This window comes from Ctenopharyngodon idella, chromosome 18 (assembly GCF_019924925.1).
Source record: "Ctenopharyngodon idella isolate HZGC_01 chromosome 18, HZGC01, whole genome shotgun sequence".
NCBI classification, from domain to species: domain Eukaryota; kingdom Metazoa; phylum Chordata; class Actinopteri; order Cypriniformes; family Xenocyprididae; genus Ctenopharyngodon; species Ctenopharyngodon idella.
In genome coordinates this window covers 11424053-11444776 of record NC_067237.1, presented here as the reverse complement: position 1 = coordinate 11444776, position 20724 = coordinate 11424053, and the positions used below count along the sequence as shown (strand labels likewise).

Below are 20724 nucleotides of genomic sequence, written 5' to 3'. Positions count from 1 at the left end.
CCTCTTTAAAAAACTTTATTCTAAATCTTGAAATAAAACATTTTCCTTTATTTATCTGATGTTTTTTGTTTCCTTCCCTAGATTTAAAAGAGTCATCTGTCATAACAGTACCTCCAGATAGTTTCTCGGGTTTTTTGTCTTTAAGTGCATTTCTAGGCATGACCTCCATGGGAAAGAGATGGCAGGTGGGCGGAGCTGTGTTTCAACTGCGTTCTTCTTTCTCAATGAGTGGTATGGCATTCTCTGTGAATTAGATGCATTCGGAGGCTTTGATGTCTATTCATGTGTGATTTCGCTCACAGGATGATGTCGGAGGGGAGGTCAGTGGATGGCAAATTTGTGGGCCAGATCTTCTGTTCCTCACTATCTCTCTTTAGGCTCTCCGAATGGACGGAGCATGAGTCTGGGTTTGGGGGATTGGGAGGGATGTGGGGGGTGGTCTAAGTGGGTGGTTGGTGGTGCCGAAGGATGTCACCTGGGTGGATAGCCCTTGAAGTGAACCCTAGACCAGGGGCTTTGAGGCAGCGTCAGGCACTTCTTAAAGTGCTCCAGCTCTGCCTGTAGGTTCTCCCTCTCGGCCGCCAGCTTCTGCTTCTGAGCCATTAGCTCCTACACACAAAATGCACACGTTAACTATAAGACATTATAAAATTAAAAACAGGAACTCATTACAGGGTAGGGCAGCAATAGTATGACCAAATCATTATTGTCGATTATTAATGTTGATTATTAGAATACATAGAACACGTTTTTATGTTTGGGAAAATGACACATGTTCTGGCTTCACAGACAAGAACGTTTATGAATTTTATGGCTTAAAATGTTTATTGCTTTTTACGCATTAGAAAATGAATCTCTTAATTGTGTCTGTACTTTGTTGTTTACTTTACTTTGATGAGAGCCTACAAGCTCAACAGAAACGTGTGATTGGTGGTAATGCTCAATGTTGAAAAAAAAAAAAAAAAAAAAGTAAAAATAATCTGATCCTACATGAGCGATTCTAAATGTAATGCCACAATCAATGTATTTCCCTCATTTTCATATTCCGCTTTATTTACAACAGCTGTAATAGATCGTTTAATTGTGCAGGGGCATTTTTGCCCCAAACTCCTTTTAATTTCTAACCCTGAAATACACTAATGTAGAGGATAGTAGAATAGTGTGCAGTATAAACAAGTATAAATCTATAGCAGGGGTTCTCAGCTCCGGCCCTTGATGTCCAATTTCCTGCAGGGTTTAGCTCCAAACTTGATCAAACTCACATGTCAGTAACACTGTAGTAATCCTGAAGACATCAGACTAACTTGTTCAGGTGTGTTTGATTAGGGTTGGAGCTAAACTCTGCAGGAAAGTGGACCTCGAGGGCCAGAGTTGAGAACCCCTGATCTATAGTACCACAAGCTGTAAGAACATAATGTAGAACAGGGTTCAACAAATCCAACCCAGGAGGGCCACTACCCTGCAAAGTTTAACTTCAACCCTAATCAAAGACTAGGGTATTGTGCAAGCTAATCAAGGTCTTCAGAGTTACTAGAAAATTCCAGATTGATCAAAGTTTGATCACAGATATTAACATTACAAACTTTATTCAAAGACTCCGTTTACACATGGCATTAACACAATTTTTTTGTGATCGTATCGGATGTACAACAACACAGATTCCTTTTCGTTCACTTCCTTGCTGTGTAACATGGGTATGTTTATTCAATAATATTTGTGCAACGCACTCAACGCTCCCGTGAAAGTGACGTAGAGTGTGAAGAAATAAGAGGGGAGTTTCTTGATGAAATCCAACCACAATTGGTCACAGGAGACATGTGGAATGCATGTTAATTTCAAATGGAAATAGTAATGTGTCTAGGCTGTCCACTGAAAACAAATTTTAATATCAGGTAAAAATTAAGTCAAAGAGAGGTTCACAAGTTCACACTTACAAATAATCAGATAGTTAATAGTATGCGTATCAGATAGTAATAGTATGCGCATTTGACGTGCTGTCCGAGGAGAGGGCTCCGAGCTCGGTATTTGGCCTGAACCCAGAGTACTCCCCCCATATTTCTGGTTAGGAAAGTAAGCAGGCGAGTGTGAGGAGACGGGGTGGTGGAGGGATGCTGAAATCTGTCGAGAAACATAGGTGAGCCTACTGCGTATATATAAAGGTCTCCACTCATGCTGATTGGGTAGATATGCTGATTGCTGACTGCTTTGTTGGAGTGATGTGATGATTAGTTAGATCATTTGAATGTGTTCCTCCCAAACTTTGTTAATAAAACATCATTTAGCGTTTGTGTGTTTCTTACCCCCATTGAGTGTGAGAGCTGTTCAGCAGTTACACTGAGATTATAGTGATGCACCTCCAGCCGTCTGCACTGACTGTGGAGAACCTGTCGCTCAATGCTTTGCTCTAGAGACAGAGTGAAAGATACAGGGAAAGGTAAGCGTGAGGAAGTGTCCTGCATTCTCATTTGCAGAGACCTCTACACACACTGTTCATGTGAAAGACAACTGGGTCAAATAGTCCCTTGGCATCACATACACCAGCACACCACAACTTAGGAATTTGCTGAGCTGTTCCTCTGCTGACAAGAACTGTGATATCCATCATGCAACAGTACCGAGTGGTACCCAAGAGACCACACATCTTACCTTCTGTGTACTCTTGATAAGCTTCATAGATGGCTTCAATACCCTGCCACCTGGACGTGGAGGGCTCATCCTCCTCAGTGTCATCTTCCTCATCCTCTTCCTCAGACTCCTCGGCAGAGATCTCCTGGTGGGAGGGCTGTGAGGGGCAGTGCTGTCCATTGGGCTGAGATGAGGGAGGGTGTGGGTAGGGCTTGGACCGGCCTGGTGTGCTCTGGAGCTCAGGAATGTTATAATGCACGGATGAATCCACTGCATGGTTCTGTTCTGACATGACCAAGGTACCACCTGATAGAGAAAGAGAAGTTTTGATTCAGAAGTTGTTCAGAAGATAGACCTGTTCACACTGAGCACCACAAGATCTTGAAATGAATCCTAAAGCTCTGCTCCTAAACCTGTTTACATATATGCAAAATGTTCTCTGAGAATTGAGCCACATTACTAACAGTTTTTTCTCAATCCTGTTCCTGGAGACACAACAGTGCACATTTTTGAACTCTTCTCTGAACTCTTTGAGCGTGACTTTTTTAACCGGGTATGCTGGGTTTTGCGTCATGTAAAAAAAAAAATGTGCCCGATGCAGACGCTCGCCTATATATATATATATATATATATATATATATATATATATATATATATATATATATATATATATATGCAGCTTCAGATTTTGTTCCAATACCATGACAGGACATCTGTTACATTTTATTGATCACTAAAACGTAACTACATACAGTTCATGTCATTTGTTGCGTTGCTCTTGCTGTGAACAGATACCAAGACACTGTTTGTGTGAAGAGTTAGTGTTGAGTAAGTAATGAAATAGCAGAATCTAAAAGACAATTTGAATTGATAACTACCTTTACTCTTCTGAAGGGCTTTTTGGGTGGACTGCAGTACTGATTCATGGAACTGCTGGGCAAACTCCTCTGCAATAAAGCTCTCCCAGGGTTTGGTCTTTCCATTGACACTAACAGAACTCTCTTTAGTGAATGGGGGCTGTCGAACACTGTTCAGCAGACTAGAGCTCTTGCCAGGGATGCTGTCATTGGCTTGACCTTTGTCAGGTAATGCAGCAGGGAAGGAAGAGTCTTTCGGTCTCAAGGGATCAGAGAGGGATCGGTGCTGATCCGAGATGGACAGGGGGTCCGCTGGGGGCTGGGGCACGGACACAGATGGGGAAGGACTGGGGGGCCGTCCATTCAGCAGCTCTTCGGATTGGACTGGAGACTGAGATGATGGGTCTGCAAAAAAAAAAAAAAAAAGTTTGCATGCTGGTCATGAACATAGCAAAACATCAAATCTTGACCAGAATGGACTGAAGGAATATCATATTATAGTATATATCACAAGAATGATTGTTGTTCATCCACCTCAAAAGGATTTGAACAACTTTACAGCTCAAATATCAAATGTCAAATATTAAACTGCATGTCATGTTTTTGAACACAAAGAGTATCCTGTGTGTTGCCCTCTAATCATCTCTGTACAGTGTGGAGATAAACTGTCAAGTCAAGTCACCTTTATTTTTATAGCGGTTTATACAATAGATTGTTTTAAAGCAGCTTTACAGGGATAAACAGGATGATTCAATAATGCAACATACTTCAATTCGGCTGTAAGGCAGCTCTAAAAAGAAAAAAAGTGTCATTGTTCAGCTAAAGTCAGTTCAGTGTTGAATTCAGTTTCAGTGTAAAGATCATTAACTATTAAATTAAAATTCAATTCGGCTATAAAGCAGCTCTGCAGAAAACTGTTGTCATTGCCCAGCTCATTTCAGTTCTCATCTAATATTGTCAGTGCAGTCAGATCAATAATAGTTTTGAAAATTAAATGTCCCCAACTAAGCAAGCCAGAGGCAATAGTGGCAAAGAACCCAAACTCCATCAGGTGATAGAATGGAGAAAAATAACCTTGGGAGAAACCAGGCTCAGTCAGGGAACCAGTTCTCCTCTGGCCAAATAAAACAACATGGTGTGGTTTAAAGGATTAGTTAAACCAAAAATGAAAATTATCTCATAATTTACTCACCCTCCAGCCATCCTAGGCATATATGACTTTCTTCTTTCAGCCAAACACAATCAGAGTTATATTAAAAAAAATATCCCGGCTGTTCCCAGCTTTATAATGGGAGTGAATAGTAACTGAGATTTTGAATCCCAAAAAAGCGCAGCCATCCATCATAAAAGTAATCCATACAACTCCAGGGGGTTAATAAAGGCCTCTGAAGCGAAGCAATGAGTTTAAGAAAAATATCCATAATTATAACTTTATAAGCTGTAATCACTAGCTTCCGGTAACATCTGTCCGCGTGTTGACGCGTATGACGTAGGATGTACGTCAATGCGTCGGGTCAATATGTCAAAAGATCACTCTTCTGCCGGAACTCGTGTATGGAAGCTAGTGATTCTAGTCGATAAAGTTATAAATATGGATATTTTTCTTACAAAAACGTATCGCTCCGCTTCAGAAAGCCTTTATTAACATCCTGGAGCCGTATGGATTACTTTTAAGATGGATGAATGCGCTTTTTTGGGCTACTATTTGGGTTGCCATTCACTCCCATTATAAAGCTGGGAAGAGCCAGGATATTTTTTTAATATAACTCTGATTGTGTTTGGCTGAAAGAAGAAATTCATATATACCAAGGATGGCTTGAGGGTGAGTAAATTTCATTTTTTAATTTTCATTTTTGGGTGAACTAACCCTTTAATTCTAGGCTGCATCACAAGTCAGAATTCCACTTGTGTATTGGTATCAGTATCACTGGCCCCCTCTAACCAACTGTACCACTCAAAATGCCACCATAATCACAAAATTAAAAGTGAAGTACATTTGCATATTTTTATTGGACTTGGAAAATATTCTGAAATCTATTTCAGGCAATTAACATGTTATCATAATGTGTTTTTGGTCCATCCCTGACAGTATACCATAGATACTGTGCACAGAGATGGATTTGAAAGTATGCATGTTACCATACAGCACATCTCCTGAGGTTCATCCACAAAGTGAAATACTCAGTATGTGTCATGGTAATGAGCTGAAAAAACAGACAGTGAAGAACATCTGCCGCTGTCAACTGCTTTCACACACTGATGACACACCACAGTGTGTGCTGACACAAGAGTCACTGTGTGGACAAGAGTTACTGTGTGGACAAACACGTGCACACAAACGCATGTGTGAACGAAGAGGAGTGCAAACTGACCCAAGTATGGGGCTGCAGGGCTCCTGCACAGTGGGTGAGGATTGTGTCTGATGCTGTCTAGAGTCACACTCTTCTGTTTTATGGCCTGCAACAATTCCTCAACTCTCTCATTATCTGAAACACAGGAAGGAAAAGAGAAAGAGACAGACAGGCATTAGAGGTACAGCTTGTGTAAGCATCTTGGTGTTTGTTTACTGCCAGAAGCTCTGTGGCGAAAGTAACGCTGCGTCACACATGGTCCACATCGACACTTCTACCACCTTTCTTCAAATTTTCTTATTCGACTCTGAAGTAAGCTCTATTGTGAAAATGTCCAGAGAAATGTATTATAAAAAAACAAACATACAGCATCAGTATAAACATGATAAACTGCATGAGTACCTCTTCTCTGCTGCTGTGTGACGTGGTTGAGGCTGAAGATGGTGAGGAAGCGTTTCTTGTCCTCCAGCTCAGGGCTGTTGTTCATGTCCTCTGGGGTAAAGCGGGTTATCAGGGGGGCAGAAGTTGGCCGCTTGCTCTGAACAGCTGGTGGGGAGGGACTCCTCTCTCTCAGCATGCGCCTCCTCTTCCTCCTCTTTACTTCCATCATCTCCTCCCGACGGGCCAGAGTGGTCAGGTCAAACATTTGCAGAAACTCCACCTTCTGTTGGAAGAGAGGTATATTAATCAAGAAATACTGCTTTTACTGCTTTTAAGGTCGTGTGAAACGTGATGGAATCCTCAAAGAACCAAAAATCTACACAACGAAAAATACTTGCAAGCAGTACTCTGGTAATCATGCATGATGTTGTGGTGATTTACCTCGGTGGAATCGTCTAATTTGAGTGGCGGCTGTTCAGCGACCCTCCTAAGATGAGCTCGCACCTCTTCCTCATCACTCTCGTCATAAGAGTCGTCCAGCTCGTAGTAGTAACCTACACAAGATATCAATGAACACTTAGAAATGACTATCAAATGATTCCAGCTAGTCCTATTGGATAAAAACAGTAAGAATAAAGGCCAAAGAATACAGTTTTGATGCGTATGCTTAGCGCCAAACATGTAGCCTTTCAATGTATACCTCATTTGATAACATGCACGAACCCAAGTGATCGACACATGCACACTAGAAAGTTCCATCCTTGTCCAGTGTCTGCTCTATTCAAGGCGCCAATACTTCATGCGTATTTCACACATTCACATTTTTATGTGTACATTGGGCTTAATCTATAGATATATACCCATTTTAAGATTATTTTCATTGGCTCATCATGCAATTAAAAGAAGTGTTCGCTAGTCAAAAATATTGTTGTATTAAGCTACTGAAAATTTACCACGCCTTGTCAATGGTCTGCTTTCTGCTTCTGTATTACATTTATATCATCTTATTTGCTTACACTAAAATGTATTACTTGTCAGCATAATATCTGCTGTTGGCTGTCCTGCTCCATAGATTCTCTATATAAACAATATTCGTCAACCCCAACCAATAATTTGTAGTAATAATCATTTTTTCTGGACAGCAAATTCAGCATTTAATGATTGACAGTTAACCACTTACCTTTCTCTCTGGCTTCTCTGCGTCTTCTCTCCTCCAGGTCTAGTTTGCTGACAGCTCGTCTGTGCTGCTGCAGGAACTCATCATACACTAACATGGCATCCGGTGCGAGGCGTGAATGCCCCTGGAGGCTCTTAAAAGACCCGCTGGACTTCAGGCCTGTGCTTAGCTCTCCGTACGGCCCTGAAAGACTTAGCGGTGCCCTCTGCTGATTCAGGAAGCTCTGGGTAGATTTTTCCAGCTCTGCTAAGAAAGTGTTCGGCTCAGAGAACCCAGTGGGCCGGATGGGGGGATATTTATCCAGACTGTCCCTTTTCCGAGATCCCTCTTCCAGCTTTTCAGAGTTGTAATGCCGTTCATGTTTGGAGGGGGGTAGGGGAAGCCGACTGATATCGTAGTGACCCAGACTCGGGGGGTCGTGCAAGGTGCGTCGAGAGTCAGAGGAGGTCTCGATGAGTGATGCAGGGTTCCAGAGCGTGGTTGGAGGTGGGGGGGCCTGATCTTTGTGCTGGTGTTTTGGGGAGATAAGAGGGGGCGGAGCTCCCAGGAGAGGATGGGCATCTCTGTCTCGGTCACGATCTCTGCTGTTGGGCTCATGATGGTTTGGTACAGGTCTAAAAGAGGAAATACACTGTAATTATCACTGTCACACACAAAAACACACACATTTTCCAGGCTCTGTTAGCTCTGACCTCTGCAATGCTACAAAACCAAAACTACATTACTACATTAAACTGTATTAACACACAGTGACAAAATCTGAATGTGAAGATGCAGAAATCTGAGCTGCTCATTGAAGGCAACTGGATTTATACCAGTTTTGAACCACAACTCTAACATCCCAACCAAACAAACTAGACTCTGATCAAGCAGTTTAATACCATCCCCACCCATTCCAACAGTTTTCACTAGGTTTCTAACTGATTTATAATAATTTTATTACCACCCACACTTGCTTAGTTTTTCATAATTTTGCATTTCTTTTTTTTCAAGGTGTCATCTGTTAAAAGTATATAATGTATGTAATGTAAAAGATAAATAATGTAAAAAATATAAAATAAGTGTGGCCTCTTGTAAATTGTAAACCAGTGTTTCCCAACCCTGTTCCTGGAGGCACACCAACAGTGCACATTTTGGATGTATTATCTGACACATATATTTCAGGTATTGGAGTCTCTACTAACGAACTGATGAGTTGTGATTCAGGTGTGTTTGATTAGGAAGAGTTCGAAAATGTGTAGTGTTAGTGTGCCTCTAGGAACAGGGTTGGAAAACACTGTTGCAGACTCCCCAACCGCCGGTGTGAAAACGCCCCTACCTGTGTCCCTCTATATGCAGATCTGCGATTTCCCCCTGTCTGCCCAGGTCCAGGTGCTGCTCTAGGACCTGTTGACGGAATTCTGACACCTGGTACTGCCTGTCCTCTTTCTCTTGTCGTAGTTTCCGTTGCCGGGCCAACCAGCGCTCTTCCTCATTAGTGCGCTGCAGCATGGTCGCTGCTGTCAGACCGGCAGGTCCCGCCCCCCCAGGGCCCAGATACATGCCATGGGCAGAGACGAGGCTGGGCACAGGGTGGTGGGTGGAGTTTAGAGAGTGGTGGAGTCCAGGCTGGATGGGTTTAGGGGTTGTAAGAATGGGCTCTTTGGTTTTATCTGAGGGGAAATTATAGGCATAATTATATAATGCACCCTTATCCATTATCTAAATGCATCTTATTCATCTTATTATTTCATCCATGCATAGGTTTCATGCCGGACTTCTCCAATCATTTAGTCCTCCTAAATCTGGCCCTTTCATACAATTGCATTCAGATCTGCCTAAATCCAAACAGCAACTGATGGACAGAACTATGTTAGTGCATTACATTTTTTCTTTCTTTCGATAATCCATTTCACTCTGGTGTATGTCACAATATGGAACAAAAGATCTGTTACATATCTATTACCAGTGGAATGAATCTAACAAAAACAACAAGCCACTTCTTAAATATTTGGGATCATCAAGCATTCATACTCATTTTGTGGTTCAGCACGTGTAAATAAATGTTCATACCGGGTCTGTTCGTAGTGATTCTGTCTGCAGGTTTGGCCCTGTCGTCTGGGGGGCCTCTCAGCCCATGAAGCTCAGCCAGATAGTGGCTCTCCACAGCCTTCTCTCGTGCCGCCCTCTCCTTCTGTCGCTCCATCTCTCTCTCACGCTCTCTCTCTTTTTCCCTCTCTCGCTCTCTCTCTCTCTCACGCTCCAGCTCCTTCTCTCTCTCCCTCTCTCGCTCGCGCTCTTTTTCTCGCTCTGCCTCACGTTCTCGCTCTTTCCCTCGCTCTCTCTCTCTCTGACGCAGCTCGTCCTCCATCTGAAGTCTGTGGAAACACACCACACACATACAGATGAGCTCAATAAATTTAATAACAAATAAATATGAATACAAATGTCATACGAATAAATTTAAACTAGTTGAACTACAGTCCCCTCTTTAAGTTACATTACAAGTTATGAATAAAGTAGCTAACCTGCATTAAAGCTATTTAAAGGGGCAATATTTCTAACTATTAGATGCAGTCAGAGCACTACATAAATTATAATATTTCGTATAATTATTAACACACACAATTATATATATATATATATATATATATATATATATATATATATACACAAAATAATATCTACAACAAGAATATATTGTATCATATATTGACTCTTTTAACCGTATGGCCATTACCATTACAAAAAAATGACTGTGGTACAATATAATATAGTATAGTGATGTATCAGATGAAAATACATTGATATATTCCAGTATTAATGTTGACGTATAATCAAGGTGTTGTTGCATACCTTTCTGACTGAAGGCTAGACAGTGAGGGGTGGCTTAGGTCTCCAGGGTAACGCACCCCAGGTAGGTGCATGTGTACTGCAGATGGGTGTAGAGGAGGTAGAGCTCCCCCTGTAGGCAGTGGATAGAACGGCGACCTCAGCGCTGACAGACAGAATGGATCATCCATTCTAAGAAACACAAAGATATACTTTACACAAACTGTTAGAATAAGCAGATGCTTAGTCAGCTATAAATAAGCCATTCATACATTGACTTCTCTAAAAAACAGTGTGGCTCTTTCAAAACCATGACAAACTCACCAACTGACGATAACGTTTTGTTTTTATGTTGAAGTTATCTCATCTGCCGTTTTAAATGCTCAAGCTCTTTAAAGGTGATGTAAGATTTTTTATGTTACAATACATTCTTTTAACCCAGATTATTGTCCATTGACTACCATTAGTATGCCATTCATGGGTTGATTTTCCAAAAAAGTTTGAGGCGTGGCTACTCTAGCAGGCAGAGCCAAAGGGTGTTTACCCAGTGTGGGACCATGACTGATGCATTACATGTGAAAAAACATTCAGCTTCGGTTACAGAAGTGCAAGCCAAAATTCGCTCCATTTAGACCTTCAAAGATTAAACAGGGCATGAACATGTTTAATTAAACAGGGCATCGTGATGCAGCGCAATACAATGGATGCATTAATAGCATACAGCATCATCACGCACCTGTTCAGAAAGACAACTGTACCAGTTTATAATGTTTACTTTGATTTGTCCAGTGTAGACAGCCTTAAACAGTTGTGGCGTGTCATGTCTATAAATTCGCTTAGTGCAGATATGTTGGATGGGTTTATTATAAGTAAGACACTCACGTCCACTGTAGACAGTGTTAGTCTACTTAATTGCCTACTCATAACACCTGGGGCGTTTGCAAAATATGCTTTAATTTTGTAATTCCAATAGGTGCCACTAGTTTCCCCGTGTTGTTTTGGAGTGGAACAGTAAGAATCACATTCATATTCATGTATGCAAAAAGAGCAGTGTGAACATTCTGCTAAATGTCTCCTGTTGTGTTTCACAGGAAAAAAGACGAATTGTTAAGAACCTGAGAATCAAGATATGAGAAATTTTATTTCACGATAATTATATATATCGCAATATGGCTATTTTTGATATTTAATTTTAGTTATTTAAAATAAGAACAAAGAAGCAAATAACACAAAAAATAAGACTAAGATAAAGATAAATAAACCTTCAGGTACCGTATGTTTATTTAACAAGAAAAAATACTATAGAAACTGAAAAATCAAATGGAGGAAAAAAAAAAAAACACTACATAGACTTCTCAGTATGAATTAAATATAAATTGATTCTTATTAAAGACAGAAATTTATCCAAGTTATTATAGTAATCCAGAAGACACTGATTAGCTTGATCAGGTGTATTTGATTAGGGTTGGGTCAAAACTCTGCAGGGCAGTGGCCCTCCAGTTGCCCATTCCTGCTCTGCACGATTTCTGCTCTGCTCTGCATTTTGACATAATTGTCAGTGTATTTGAGCATTTAAGTGCAATAAGCCGCGAAAGAAAACTGAATTTGGGATTGCATGCTGTCTGAGAGAGGCATCTTTCTGTGTGCGTGCTTCTGAGGTGTCAGCAGCCAGTGCGAGCACCGCATTGAATTTGCTTTTCACAGCTTATTGCGCTTAACTCTTTTAACAACATATAAGTCATGTTTTTATCTGCTACATGGATATATTTACATACCGGCCAGCCCTATCTAAGAGCGAGTAGTAAATGATGACAGAATCATCACTTCTTTTGTTTTGTTTCATTCTCATGTCTCCGTTAATGTCTCTAGGGGTTTAAATGTGTTAGCTGTTGCATGTTTGTGTACCTGTAGTGTGAGAAGGAAGGATGGGGCAGATATCCAGGATGGTAGTAGGCAGCAGCAGCTGCAGCAGTGGCAGGATCAAGCCCCAGTGGTAACGAGGGCATGCGTAGCTCCTCAGCTGTGGTGTAAGGACGAAACCCTCTCAGATATTCCTCTGGAACACTGGTCGGGGGCACAGCATGGGGCATCTGACGGGGCAGGCTGTCAGTGAAACAGAGGAAAATAATTTAAAGCAATAGAGCCAATAAAAAATAAAAAAAGGAAAAGGATGTGCTGACATGAGTTGTGCCTGAAGTAGGATGGGAGTAGTGTTGTCAAAAGTAATAGTACTTCGGGACCGAGATGATACTTAAAATTAAAAACTTAATGATTCCAGCCTTTCTGCAGTACCAATAGTACCAGGTCAATCCAGTACCTTCTTATAGGCAGCTGCTTTCAAAGGTTTCTATTCTGCTACACAAGTACACTGCAAAGTTTCAAGAGTGACAACTGTATTATAATGAAATCTTAATTGAATCTTAAATTTCTATGTTTGACATTGCGATAACCACCAGAGCAATGGACAGGACAAAAAAAAAAAAAGAAAAAAAAAAAAGAAATCTGATATGCAAAAACAGATCTGTGCATTAAGTCTTGCAGTGAAAGTGCAATAGAACTGGCACTTGTTCTCTTATCTGTAATGTTTTTCAGTTTATAACTTTTCGTTTGATCTTTTTAATGCAATGCTTACTTAATTGAACAATATTTCAAGGCTATTGTTTTTGTGGTTCAGCACATGCGAATCAAAAGCTAATTTTTAAGTATTATTAACTTATAATTATTAATAGCATTAATAATGAACTAATTTCATTTATTTAATATTTTTATTTTGAAATAGTTAAATAAAAATAACTATTAAAATACAATATTCACAGTAGTTTTTGCTATGGTACCAAAAGTGGTACTGAGAACCGAAAATTTTAAGGGTATTGAAACTGTAAATTTCAATACCCTTAAAAGAGGAAAGGTACCACTTTACAATAAGGTTTCATTTGTTAACAGTAGTTAACTACAATAGTTTATGTAAACTAACAATGAATAATACTTCCAAAGCATATTAATCTTAGTTTATATAATATAAACCACAAAAGAGTGTGATTTATTTCAAAGCATTTTAAATCTTCTTTTTGTGTGTTTGTGCTATTTTTCTTGATTTGATGTTTTATCATGTAATGCAATACCATTCATGTATTTTGAAGTGTGACTTAAATGAATAGACACTTTTTTAGACCACTGCACTGCATATACAAAATCTTCCTAACATGTTTCAACAAATGTCTTATAATAATAATAATAATAATAATAATAATAATAATCACTCAAAATATGAAACTATATTTATCTTTACCATAATGAATAAATAAGTGGAGTGTATTTCACCTTGCTTTTTTAGTCACTGTATTTTAGGGAAGACGAGAATTTAAATAATAGTATAGTAGCACTCTTGGGAAGGAAGGAGGTCAGTAATACTCACTTAAGGGGCTGAAAGCGCGAGTCCTGCATCACAGATGCAGGCGTCAAGCCAAATGCATAAGGGTTTCCAATTAGGTGGGCTGGGACAGTGGGACCCCCCTTCTCTTGGGTAGAAGCAGCCTCTGAACTTAACCTGTCCCGGCTGAGTCCACGAGGACCTGGCTCGGCCTAAAAAGACAAGAGAGAAGTGCTTTTGTGAGAAGTGTGCAATTATAAGTTCTTTAACACATTGAGAACAGAATCGAGTCCTGAAAGAAGAAGCCTGCCTCCAAACGAACATCCCACACACTGACACACACATGCTACCCAACCCCAAACAAACGCCAGAATCTACAGTACTTCTCAGATGTGCCTAAAACTTTCAACACCTTGTCCCCTTGGAATTATAAAGTTCTATCTGACATTTTTGTCAAAATTGAGTTATTTACATATTCTTATTCTGTGACATTACATTATATTATTTTTTTTAATGTTGTGTACATTTTGAGACTTTTTATTAGAAACAAAAAGGTTTTATCTACAAAGTCAAATGGAATGCAAAAACTTTGAAGCTCAATATCTCAAAACTGCTCAGAATGCAAATAGAACCTTAATATACTACACATGCTCCAGCTCCAAACTTCTTTTATCAGCCGAACTCCTTAGACATAAAAATATTTTTAAAATATTTTTTAAACAGTTTTCTGATGTCAGTTAAAGCAGTGGTTCTCAAACTGGGGGCTGCCAGATGGCTCCAGGGGCCGCAAAGAAGTTCTAAAACATTATCTAAAAATAATAATAAATAATAATAATAATAATAATAATTGAATTAAAAATAGGATTATGTAAATCAAAAGTTCAATATTCATCTGAATTTACTGTGAATAGTAAATTAATGTTCAATATTATTCACTTTGTTAAGGGCTGTGTCGTCAGCATGATAACTGGCCCACCGTGGTGGCCGAGTACCACCTGCAGTGGTAAGCCAGAATGCTGTTTTATGTGGATATCAGGTCAAGAGTGAAGAACCAAGCTTTGTTTACAAAAGGAGGTTAGCAACCAAATGTTACATCGCGACCATGGAAACACGTGCAGGTAAATTCAGTTTCGGTTTCTTCGGCAGTGCAGCATCAAATAGCTATTCATATCCTGCTAATGTGGAAGAAAAAATTCACTCTTCCGACCTTTTACAATCAGTGTCCATTGCTTTGGAACATTGGGAGAAAGATATTAGACAATAGACGGGCTCTGTCCTGCTAGTGTCCCATAGTCCTCTCAAAGCACAGAGCGGGATATATGACGAAATATTTATCTTTGAATAAAATCAAACTTGGCTTACTTGCAAATTTCATGTAATTCAGTGGTTCCCAAACCTGTCCCGGAGGACCCCCAGCACTGCACATTTTGGATGTCTCTCTCATCTAACACACCTGATTCAACTCATCAGCTCATTAGTAGAGACTGCAAAACCTGAAGTAGGTATGTCAGATAAGGGCGACATACAAAATGTGCAGTCCTGGGGGTCCTTCAGGACAGGTTTGGGAACCGCTGATGTAATTTCTATTGCTTTCCATGTTCAAGGACTTTGCCTATTGTTTTTATTTTTAATGCACTTTTAAAGTTTGAATCACATTAAAAGCATATCTTCATTGTTCATTTCTGCATAACATTCTGCATAACCGTGGTTGGTGGCCCTTTACAGAATTGATGTTCCAGCATTGTGTAATTTAATATGCTTTTTTTTTTTTAATAAAAATTTAAAGTTTGAGGCTGGGATAAAGGTCACATGACATGCAAGGAAACATATATATATATATATAAGAGAGAGCGAGAGAGAGACTGCACGTCTTGGCCAAACAAAATATATTGTCATTATTTTGTCATTGTCTTTTTAAGCAAAAAAAAAAAAGAGACTACTTCCTGTTTTTTCAACACCAAATTTAAGACCTCTTTAAATGATAATTAAGACCTGTTATACTATACAACTTTTATGACCTCAGTCTGAATTTAAGACATTTTAAGGACCTGGGGGAACCCTGGACAGAGAAGTATGTGAAATAAAGCAGAAGATACACTGAACACACAGTTTTATGTAAGGGCATACTCAGACTAGGCATGGTTGCCTTGTACCGAGGCCTGGCGTGATTGCCCCCCATCCCCACTCACCCGCTGGCCAATTATTTATTTGAAAAATTGAGAAGTGTACTATCCAAGTAGTAATAGAAGATGTTTTATGTCATAATGATGGCAGTAGCGCACACAAGACTAGTAGCTGTTTCGTGCTCCGTTATGGTTAGCGATCACACTACATGTGTACTGCGCCCAAACCAACTTCTTCAAGCGGGCCAGGGCAAGGTTCAGCGAACCGTGCCCTGGCACAGTACGGAACAATCACACTAGTCAAACGAACCAGATTTTGGGGGGTCAAATGTGCTCGGGCACGGTTCAGATCACCTAGTGTGAGTACACCCAAAGACAGAAACTCATTCTTCTGGTGTGATGGTAAGATGGGAAACAATAAGAGAGACAGCAGAGCAAAACAGCCTCCTAATGAGGAACAACATAGTGTGGATTCCAGAAGTATTTTCCCATTCATTCCCTCCGCTCTTCAAAAAAAGAGACTTGAACCAAACCAACCATCTTTAGGATAAATCACAGTATTGCTAAAAAAGGTAAAGGTAAAAAATCATTGTAAATGACAATACAGAATGTGAACAGTAAAACACAAAAACTATTGACTTACAGTCATTGATTATAAGTATAAACAATCTACTTTACATTTATTGCAAAACACTCCAATATATAAACTGTTGAGAGTGTAGGGAGACTCATTATTTGCAGTGCTTCATGTGTAACTTTTCTGATTGGTTGATCTCTCTTTAGAATTATGGGTACAGTACAGTAGTTTTTACTATTAAATACATTTAAAAAGTAAGAAGCATATATCATTGCTTAACAACATCAGAGCTCAAGGTTTGTCTGTCTTTAAAAGTCTATATGGTTATATTATACGCTCTGAATGGGATTTTCACACCTGGAACCACACTGTTGTAAACATTACAGCAAAGCCCATTTAGAGCACCATTAACTGCAGGATGCGACATCAAATATGAATCATACTCTCTCCCTTGCCTCTTGTTGTATAACACAGTTTACTTAGCAACAAAGCAACCTCCAACCGTGCACACACATGCACCCCTTTGAACCGCGCCTTCCTCTCTTAACATTCCCGTGATCTCTCGCGGGAGGAGAGGAAGGTGTCCGATGTGAAGTTGGCCAGAAAAAGTGGTACAAATATGACAAAAGAAGAGAAAATAACAGATTGAATAGGAAAACCTGGGATAGACCACTAACTTTCCCCACCCTGATCCATTTATTGAGCAAAGAACAGGCTGCTGGAGAAGGCAAAGACCTCGCCATTACCCACATCGCTTTTTCTTTATGCGTTCCATGGCTAATGACATTTAACTGCAGCGTACAGAGGTTATTGAAATCCATAAAGCACCATTAACAGAGTCTGGAGGACATTTCTGCGCCTCTCATTTAACACAAATATAAATCAAACAGATAGAGATCTTTGGGGCTGTCGAATGCTGTGAACATCTTCCATGTGATCTTTCTGCTATGTTGGGAATCTGCAGGGTGTTCATTTAAGAAATAAACTATGAGAGGTTGTGCTATATTTTTAGTAGTATAGTCACGATTAAAGGATGCTGTTAGGCATTATATATATATATATTGCATGACCTTAAATGCCTTATTGCATTTTTTTTTATTATTATTAACCAGTTTTTACATAATAAAAATATTAAGGACAGATAAAGGCCAATTCACACTGCACTGACAGACTCAGACCAATGTTGACAGTCATCAGATTCTAAAAAATAACTGTAAAAACAAATTTACACAGGAAAATACCGTTTTCTATTGAAACAGTAATATACCATAAAACAATGTATTTGGGGTAATATTTGACATTTGATTTGCTGTTCTTTTCTTTGCTTTGGCATTTATGGGGTTAATGTGTTGGATTATCGGATACAGAAGAAAGCATGTAGAGAACGCTGTTTTTGTTGTGATCTAAGGCACTCGCTATAATCCTATAATCCTGAATAAAAGCTTCAGTGACGGACATCTTCTGTTTTGTCATCAGTAAGACATTACAACACTTTTCATTTTATTTAAAACACGACACTGCAAATGACAATCTATACGTTTTTCCACTTTATCAAAAAGGATGAACTATGAATATAAAATTGACAGTGTGACAAACAATGGCACATTCATTCATAATTCCATATCTTAACTCCAAAGTAAACTTTATTTGCCACAACCATGACTTATAAAGCATATGTACTATGCATAAATGTTTCAACTATGTAACTGGATATTTTTCAACATCGGAAGTTTGCAAAACTATTCCACAAGCATAATCGCAGGGACACTGAAAATGATTTTAGTTTGCAAAACTATTACCCAATCATAGCAGTGGGCGTTTACTTCCAAGCCTCGAATGCATCATGCCTATCAAAATGGAGTGTTTGAAAGAGAGGGTCAAAAACAGGATAGATAATAGCTTATTACTTCTAAATTAGGATGGTTTTTGGTGTAAAAATCTTGGTAACATTATAAGTGGACCTGACTGAAAATTATCAAATTAAAAAAAAAAAATGCAGCTCATGACCCCTTTAATGCTGATGTGTTCAACAGGTGATTTTTAAATTAATCTCTTTTAAATAGAGAATCCCATTTTTATGGTCATTGTAACTGGTTAAAAAAAAATCAAAACAATAATATAGAGTAAATAGTAACTGTTAACTCTACGCCCTCTTCTGGTCATTGACTGCATTACAACCTCTGTGTGAACGTGGGTTTACTAGCCAGAGTTTGGTGACAAAATTGTGACAAAAGTTTTGACAAAACCTGGCAACCTCAATTGTAAAAAATGAATAAATAAATAAATAAAAATATGAATTAAACAAACAATATGTCAACATTTTCTTTAGGGCTGTGGTTCAGGTTACACTGCAGCCATTATAATTAGCTTGTGAAATCAACAGAAGTCTATGACATGTCCTCTTTTATAGAGCTATAAATGTGTGTTTGTGTCTGTGTGTATATATGTGTGTGTGTGTGTGTGTGTGTGTGTGTGTGTGTGTGTGTGTACAGGCCAACAGGTGTGCGGTGCGGCTTAGGCACATTAAAAATTGAGGAGGAGTGTGCTGTGATGGAGCCCGGGGCCACCTAATGCCTGGCCCCTCTGTCTCTATGTCTCCATGGCTTTTGTCTGGCAGTCAGTCAGGCAGGAAGAGACGCCATCTGAGCAGAGGGAGGACCCCACACTTACATGACACATCTCAGTAAAACTCATACAACTATGCATGACACCATTTTGAGAAAAATCATACTGAAGTTACAGTAAGCGGATAAGGAGACAGTTTATGATTTAGGACTAGGACGCTCTCTGCAGGCTTATGTAACCAGAGGGTCAGAGGTCGAGGCAGTGGGGGAAATCTATAGAGCCTCAGTTTATAGGATTAACCCCCATCCCCCCATCCCCGCCCTGCCACGCCACACCACATGCACACACACTCATTGATAATAAGGGTTGAGCAGCAGACAGAGCACTCTTTTTTCACTGTGTGTGAGCTATGACCTGAGTACCCCTGCCCCTAACCCTGAACTATACTGACCTAGAATCCTTCAGAATGTGCGGTCGAACCCCTCCTGTCAACAGTGATGTCAGAAGTGTTCAAACAACCTCAGCTGGAACAGTATGCTGATGAGGCTGATCAGAGACCAGAGTTCAAGCAGAACGCTGCATCTCTCTCTCGCTCTGCATCACAGATTCCCCGGCTGAACGCCAGCTCCATTTTAGTGGAAAAGGGAGCCCAGTTTCTCAGGGTGAGTGTAACAGTGGACAGAGGTAGCACATAAGTGGGACTAGAGAATGACCGTAATCCTTAATCAAAGTGAGTGCGCACATACTCTTACAAGCAAGATCTGCACTTGACTGCAGGAGCTTGAAGGGGGTGAGGACACAGATGTTTAGTGCCTTTGCGGGGCCATTGTTTAACACCGGGGGGCAGAGGGCGTGTGTGTGATGGGGGCGCTGGTCCTGTTGTTTGGCTGTATGTCACCCGAACATATGTCACACACATTCTGACACACTGTGATTTACAAGCCATATGGAAATCCAGCACTGTGCGTGTGTGATTGTGATTGTAAGCATAATTCCACAAAACAATAAGCCACTTTTTTTTTTTTTTTCTTGGCATGTTGCTTTTATAAAGTGACACAAAAGAAACCTGAATTTTCAGTAGCCATTACAGCAGTCTTTCATGCCACATGATTCTTCAGAAATCATACTAATTTGTGCTCTGGTGCTCCAGTAACATTTCTAATTATTATTACAGGTTAAACAGCTGTGCTGAATGCTTAATATTTTTGTGGAAACCATTATACATATTTTAAGGATTCTCTAATGAATATAAAGTTCAAAATAACAATTTATGTGATATTTTTTTGTCTTTACTGTCACTTTTAACTAATTTAATATGTCATTTTTGAGTGAACTAACCCTTTAAGGAAAATGCTAATGTAAAGTTCCACTGAAATCAACTGTGGGAATAAATTGCGTGTCTTGAGCACTGTGTTGTACACATGATTGAATGGAACCTCAGAAACAACTCTGTTAGCATGTCAGTTAGGAAACTGTCTATGTATACAGTGAGACAGCTCACTAGGGTTTGGAACAGAACTTTTGTGTTGATGTAAATGTTTAACTCTACCTCTCGTACAGGTCGGCTCTCGCTCCTCCACAGGCCGTTGACAGTTTTGGTGGGGGCTATAGTGACCACAGGTGGGGTACTGGGTACGCTATGGCCCCCAGGAGGCACTATAACTGGACCCATGGGGCCCCGCTTGGGTGTACTGACTGGGGAGCTGTGGTTAGTGGCCGGAGATGAGACAGGAGACGACTCGCTGCTGATGGAAGATCCTGCTAAAAAGACAGGAAAGAGGAGAGAAACAGTTCATCAGTGATTCAGTAGTCAACTTCGTGCCACTCATCAGGGTATTGTCTCTTTAAACATATGGATAAGAATGAATATCATGCTGTTTCTGTGTA

General features: G+C 39.8%; 1 protein-coding gene across 7 annotated transcripts in view; it reads right to left on the bottom strand.

Annotated features, from left to right (window-relative positions):
- The window catches only part of gse1b (Gse1 coiled-coil protein b), a 234727-nt gene continuing 214003 nt past the window's right edge, over positions 1-20724 (bottom strand). For 6 of the 7 annotated variants that reach the window (XM_051870999.1, XM_051871001.1, XM_051871002.1 and 3 more), the window contains 14 exons: positions 20387-20598; positions 13618-13784; positions 12108-12305; positions 10227-10394; positions 9444-9748; positions 8710-9043; positions 7395-8005; positions 6656-6768; positions 6236-6497; positions 5855-5968; positions 3504-3887; positions 2647-2931; positions 2301-2404; positions 1-609 (listed from right to left, as the gene is read on the bottom strand). In XM_051870999.1, the coding sequence (XP_051726959.1) occupies positions 472-609; positions 2301-2404; positions 2647-2931; positions 3504-3887; positions 5855-5968; positions 6236-6497; positions 6656-6768; positions 7395-8005; positions 8710-9043; positions 9444-9748; positions 10227-10394; positions 12108-12305; positions 13618-13784; positions 20387-20598 (3395 nt within the window). In that variant the 3' untranslated portion in view covers positions 1-471. The remainder of the gene's footprint in view (positions 610-2300; positions 2405-2646; positions 2932-3503; positions 3888-5854; positions 5969-6235; positions 6498-6655; positions 6769-7394; positions 8006-8709; positions 9044-9443; positions 9749-10226; positions 10395-12107; positions 12306-13617; positions 13785-20386; positions 20599-20724) is intronic. The other variant, XM_051871000.1, reaches the window with a different exon arrangement.